Here is a 7,061-nt window from a genome sequence, read left to right as displayed (position 1 = left end):
AATATTTTAGATTTTAAACGTGTTGTATGTGAGTCTTCTTCTCTGTCACTTCTATGTTGCAATTGCATAAGGTTGTCGGTTACAAAAAGACTCCATTGACTATGCATACAAGTACACAATGTAACTCCTCAATCTTTATATAACATGTCACCATATAGCACAAGCCTAATACCTTGTTTTATTTTTCAGCCCTTACAGATGTTCCACCTACTACAATAGAGAGAGCGAGCATATACATCCTTTAATGTGACTGATTTCTATAAGACAGGAGATGACATTAGAGATAGATTATGCATGCCTGGTCAGACATGGTATCTGTCTCTCTGTCTCATGTGTGAAATGCACAAATAAGTGGAAATTATTATAAACTTTGAAAATATCAGGCTAGATCCCGGGAAATAAAAAGTGAATCTGCATCCTGACCAGAAATTAAATGCAGCCACTAGTTTCGGATATATCAATGTATTTTTTGTGAGATATTGTCCATGCCCCTTAAGTATACAATACCATTTCACAAAAATGAATTATTCTCTACTTTTTTCAATTTTTGGTCCCTTTGATTCCATATACCATGCCCCATTCTGTTTTATGTAATGGAGATTATCTTAAGACAACCATGGCACTGTGGGGAACATTTGCTAAATTAGTGTGCATGCATTCGCTCCTATGTGACTGGTGGAGCACTGTACTTGGCTATCTCCATCCACCCCGAGTGAGTGGAGCAATAGTCACACATATGCATTACTGCTCTATTTACACAGGTGACACCACTTCTTGTCATCGATTGGTGTGTCAACCCTTGCTATTACATACTTTTCCCCTGTCCTATGCATAGGTAATAAGTAGGGTTACGGTGTAAAGCCCTTAAGCTGGTTGTCCAGCCACATCATCTATTCCCCTATCCAAAGTAAGGGGATAACTTACTGTGGGGGTCCCTATGGTGAATCTTCCCAAATGAATAGAGAATCTAGTTGCACATGTGACTATTGCTCTATTCATGTCGATGGTGGAGATAGCAGAGAATCACCTGTGCCATAGACAGTGAATGGCGGGCAGCCAGCAAGTGCAACCTGACTCTGCATTAATTTCGGATAAAACTGACCCCCATTCTTGTTTTCCAAAGGTTCCTGCAGATCAGGAAAACCTGATGTATAGATTGATGTGGCTGGACAATACAGGCACAAATTTATATAATATAATTTAGAATAATATTTAAAAGAAATATTGTTCAGCTTTTAATTTCAGTAGAACTTGGAAACTATTATATACAATATAATGGCTTAATGAGTAATAACATTGTCTGTAGAACGGAGCGCAGCTGGACGAAAAATGAAAATATGTATTTATGAAAGATCTTAACATGTAAATGCCTATAGTTGATAACTGTAATTTCTTTTCACTAATTTCTGCTTTGGCTACTTTCTTATTTTATTAGTTTATATTATAAGTGGGGAGTGCAGCTCCATTCTGCACAGGTCATAGTGATATCTGTGAACAACCTGAAATTCATCAAACAAGCAGTTTCTTTGTTTCCTGGGATTTCATTCATTTCATAAATTTCCTTCATTGTTCATTTACTCTATATGGAGCCTCTAAAGGCTTATGCAATCTTTAAGAACCATATGTCCAAAGTAGGAACATACATCCTTTTCAAAGTGTAATACACAAACATTTGATTTTGTATTGCCCTGGCTGTAGCCACCAACAATATACAATCTGGACAAAATTCCTGTGCTGTGAAAGTACCATCTGAGTTTTGGAAAACATAACATATACACAAGGCATAGACTAAAAGAGAAATAAACATTGGAAAAAAGCAGTTTTGCCAGACACATAAAAATATTCTCAACATGCGATTGTGCAGTAAACTTTTAGGTCTGTACAATGAAATAAGTTAAGAAGACATATTTCTTTACTACAAATTTACCAAAATATTTCAACACATAAAAAGGTAAGAAAATAAAACCAGCAAAAAAATGTTGCTTGTATAGGCATCGGTTACCCATTCTATTGCCAAAGATGACTGATCCACACATCTGTGTATCAGTCCTCTCTGGCAGGAAGGGGTTGCAGAAATTTATAGTGAGGGTTTTATTCAAAATGACTCTTCAGGAACAGGTTAAAGTGAAAATCTTGAAACTTTTCCTGCTTTATACACATCAATATGTCAGTTGCTAAAAATATAGACATTATTTGTCTTTATTACCTCACTATACAGTAAGAAACAATGAATTCTAGACAATTTACAATGCATTCCTGTATTTTTGGTAGCAGTATGGCCAACCCATTTGGGGATCAAAGTGACCTCTTGTGGAGATATGGTGGAGAAGAGAAACATCTGAATATAACCCTCAGTTATTAATATTGCAATAATTTAAGAGCTCTTGCCAACATTGAGTGCTGAGCTGATTTTACATGCCAACCACTTCCTAAGTGGGCAGTAGTACTCATTGTGAAACTGCTCAAACTCCGGAGTCTGTCGGATATCGTGTAGAAAGGAAATGTCAATGTCTGACTCCAGCAGGACGAGCAACATCGGTAGAAGCACCAAGAGCAATCCCAAGGCTACCAAAACCAGCCGTGAGAAGCTCTTCAGAAATGCATTGAGTTGCATGTTTCCCATCAGGAAGTTGTAGCTCACGCTCAAGGCTTTCCTGGCCTCCTTCATTTCTTCTTCCTCTGCAATCAGAAATGCATGTTCATCGGCATCAAACTCCTCAAAAGAATCTGCATTGTCTCTTTCACACTCTGCTCTGAGTGAGCTGTTAAAGAGCATTTCCACCCCTTCATCTACCGGTGTCGGCAGCAAGCTAGCACTGGGATTGTACACCTGCTCAGAGATAGTTAGAGGCTCCTCATTCATGCTGTCCTCTCCATCGTATCTAACATCTGGCATTATCTCAATATCCCTAGATGGGGAGCTGCCAGGCGCAGGGGAAGAATTAGTATCATTTTGCTGTGAAAGCAGAATACCTGAAGAAAATAAGATATAATGATTAATTATCAGGACCCGGACATAACATAGTAGTCAATACTAACATAAGATAGTAGTGGGCAATGATGAGAAGGAACTATTAGCAACACATAACATATTGTGAGAATACTTCTTTAGTTAGCAGCTTGTTTAATATGGTAAATTAAATGAGAATTTCTAAAGCTCAGAACAGAAATCTAACCTGAAATATTTTACTTTTAATGGCTATCCCCCTTCAGGACATTTAATCCTCACACAGCTAAACAAGTCTTCAGTTGGAAGCTAATCTGTTATTAAAATTCTTCTCAATCACTCCCAGAATTATCAGCTATGCTATCTAACAAGGTATATATCTACCACAATCAGAACTACAGTATAACACAATAGAAAGCTATGGGAGGGAATGGCATTATACAAGATGTTGAAAGTAAGGTCTTTTTTATTGTAAATAAGAAAAAAGAATGGATACTGGATGGACTTGATTCAAACAAACCCTCTGGCCAAAGCTGCCAGACATACGGAGATTTCCACAGTCAAGGTGCCTGGATTTATGAGTGTCCATGGTGGATCTATGAGTAAGTGTCCATGGTGGATCTATGAGTAAGTGTCCATGGTGGATCTATGAGTAAGTGTCCATGGTGGATCTATGAGTAAGTGTCCATGGTGGATCTATAAGTATGTGTCCATGGTGGATCTATAAGTATGTGTCCATGGTGGATCTATGAGTAAGTTTCCATTGTTTATCCATAATTGATTTTCAGGGCAGATTTAATTTTATGTCTCACTGATTAGAGGCAGTCCAGCCTCTTACATGACACAGTCCATGGTGACTGTGGCAGCTACATATTAAAAGACAGAGGATAGGGGTTAATCTGCTTGTTCCAACTGCCCGACAACATGATGTCTTAGGCAACCGTAGGCCTAATATTGGCCTTCAAAATTTTGGAAGAATTAAGTTGGCCTTGCACATAATTGTTCATTGACTGTTTTTTAACATCTTTCCCTTTGTCTCCCCTCTTTTTGCTTCCTAAAGGAAACAAAAATGCTGAGTCAACTAGAAGTATGAGGAATCATCCTAAATGACATAAGATCCTTCCAAAATTATTTTAATCCATGTATTTTGGAATATTGTATACATTTATTCCATTTTCCCCACATAATTTATAGGTCTAAAGTTGGGTGTATGCACCAATTAAATTTTTAACTTGTCCCCCATAAAGCAAACCTATAAATACAATTTTATTAAAGGATAAAGTTGTGGCACTCAAAGTACTGCAGCACAAAAGACTAAAATACTATACATACGTGCTATCCCCACAACCACACTGGCCCACAGAATAAATGTAATATGTAATCCATGACATAATAATATCATGAAAAAATAAATTACAGAATTTGTATTCTTTTTCATTTCCCCATGAGATAGAATTAAATGTCCTAAAAACTGTGCAGTTGAGTAATACAAGACATTAACAAAAATAACAAGCCTATGCTGAAAAACCTTACAAGTGTTTATCCAATAGAAAATCTTTAGACACATATAATAACTGTTGGCACTGACAGAATTTAAAGAATAAGTCAGTTTTCTTTGGTATGTAACTTTATGTAACTTGGTCAATGTCATATTGATACCATAGTGACAGATCTGTTTCATAGATCAGAGGTTAAGAAGGCTCATTTATGAAGGAACACAGTTAATTAGTTCTTCATCTAGAAGACCTGTGGGTCTTATGTTACTATGATCTCTGTGTAATTACATAAATCTTATTTCCATTGAACACCCAGAGATAATCATTTTGTCTTTATGAATCAACAATTTGGATGATTAATATGAAGTCTTTATGCTTCAATTTCAGCATTTCTATTACTTTTTTTCATACAATATTGCAAAAATGATGTGCCCTAAAACTATTAATAAAATAGCAATAAAGCAGCCATCATAAAAATAGCATTTTAACTTGTTGCTGTCTCCAACTAAATCTGTTTTCAATACACAAAAGGCTACAGTTTTAATGGTTTTTTTAAAAAATGTTTAAATGGATTGAGCAGGGAGAAGAATTATTCTTAACTTTATTTTTGCCATTGTTTTTATATCCACTTTTGGATTTAGAGCTTCAAAAACTGGACCAAACACTACAGAAAAAAACACAACAAATATTTCATGTAGCAGTAAGCTTCATTGTTTCCTGTGGCTAAAAAACAGTCCATGGTCATGTCTCACAGGTGCACTGTTTGGTAATCAGAGCTGTGTACCTGTTGGACATCACATGACCATGGACCGGTTCTTATCCACAGGAAGTGAACACTGAAGCTTCCTGTTGAATGTCAGCAATCAGAAATCTAGAAAACCGTGAGGAATTGATACAGATAGTATCCTGGAAAATTGTATAACTTTTGATTACACAAATAGAGGGAGATTTGTCACTACCTTTTATCTAAATGTTAGAACAAAAAAGTCGCAGATTTTTGCACAGAGACATTTTTGCGACAAATGTTGTGCACTGTTTTTCAATTGATTCATTGTTTTTATCTAAATCCAGTTCTTTAGATTAAAGTTAGATATATTTGCCAACTAGGACTTTTTAAAAAGTCGCAAATGCTACACAAAAAAAATTCAGGTTAAAAATAGGTTAAAAAATTTTAGACATTCATTTTAGACAGCAATGTAAAAATGCAGTACAAAAAAACTTTTGAATTTAAAATGCTTTATTTAGAAACATCAAAAGATGTGCAAATGTTGACAATGGACAACTGCCAATTGCAATTTTTTCTTTTTTCGTCTTTCAGCTGCGATATGCAGACAATTATATAAATAAAGGGGGAGATTTACTGGACAGCCTTTAATACAAGATCATTACTTCAGACGCAAAATGTGTGGCTTTGAAATCTATCATAAGGGATTTCTAATATCAATTATGGCCAGGCAGCCATAGTAAATGGTCAAAACCTGGTGTGAATATTTTATTCTAAATGTGGTACTCAGCAATACAGATAGCACATGTTGAAATAGCAATGAATTCTTAATAAGATCTTGATTTACACCAATCAACTGATTGAAGGGATAGTGGCCTTTTCTTAGTGACTGACATTGCATCTCTTTATCACTTGATCCTTCAGCACCTCAGTCTCATTTATGAGAATGGTACTGAGCTTCCATGCAAGGCGCAGTTGCTACACTATTTGCAACACTTTTCCCAGTGCACAGAAAGGAGGCTGCAGCGGTCCACTGAGTGCTGCAGCCCCTTCAGGCAGCTGATCTAGGATAAGATGTAGTCAGTCTCGAACCAAACTGACAATAATTACAGTCACACAACTTTTTTGTAGCAAAAACGTGCACATCAGATTTCTGACAAATTCTTCCACTGTGTTGGACCATCCATATATACATATACACTCACCGGCCACTTTATTAGGTACACCATGCTAGGGGTGGACCCCCTTTTGCCTTCAGAACTGCCTCAATGCTTCATGGCATAGATTCAACAAGGTGCTGGAAGCATTGCTCAGAGATTTTGGTCCATATTGACATGATGGCATCACAGTTGCCGCAGATTTGTCAGCTGCACATCCATGATGCGAATCTCCCGTTCCACCACATCCCAAATATGCTCTATTGGATTGAGATCTGGTGACTGTGGAGGCCATTTCAGTACAGTGAACTCATTGTCATGTTCAAGAAACCAGTCTGAGATGATTCCAGTTTTATGACATGGCGCATTATCCTGCTGAAAGTAGCCATCAGATGTTGGGTACATTGTGGTCATAAAGGGATGGACATGGTCAGCAACAATACTCAGGTAGGCTGTGGCGTTGCAACGATGCTCAATTGGTACCAAGGGGCCCAAAGAGTGCCAAGAAAATATTCCCCACACCATGACACCACCACCAGCCTGAACCGTTGATACAAGGCAGGATGGATCCATGCTTTCATGTTATTGACGCCAAATTCTGACCCTACCATCCGAATGTAGCAGCAGAAATCGGGACTCATCAGGCAACGTTTTTCCAATCTTCTACTGTCCAATTTCAATGAGCTTGTGCAAATTGTAGCCTCAGTTTCCTGTTCTTAGCTGAAAGGAGTGACACC

General features: G+C 37.2%; 1 protein-coding gene across 2 annotated transcripts in view; it reads right to left on the bottom strand.

Moving 5' to 3' along the window:
* Window positions 1-1,301: 1,301 nt before the first annotated feature.
* FRMD3 (FERM domain containing 3) overlaps window positions 1,302-7,061 on the bottom strand; it is a 94,369-nt gene continuing 88,609 nt past the window's right edge. For both annotated transcript variants that reach the window (XM_072150883.1, XM_072150884.1), the window contains one exon: window positions 1,302-2,973. In XM_072150883.1, the coding sequence (XP_072006984.1) occupies window positions 2,375-2,973 (599 nt within the window). In that variant the 3' untranslated portion in view covers window positions 1,302-2,374. The remainder of the gene's footprint in view (window positions 2,974-7,061) is intronic.

This window comes from Engystomops pustulosus, chromosome 1 (assembly GCF_040894005.1).
Source record: "Engystomops pustulosus chromosome 1, aEngPut4.maternal, whole genome shotgun sequence".
Classification (NCBI taxonomy): domain Eukaryota; kingdom Metazoa; phylum Chordata; class Amphibia; order Anura; family Leptodactylidae; genus Engystomops; species Engystomops pustulosus.
Note: the sequence above shows the minus strand (reverse complement) of the source record. Positions and strands in the feature narration are given on the sequence as shown.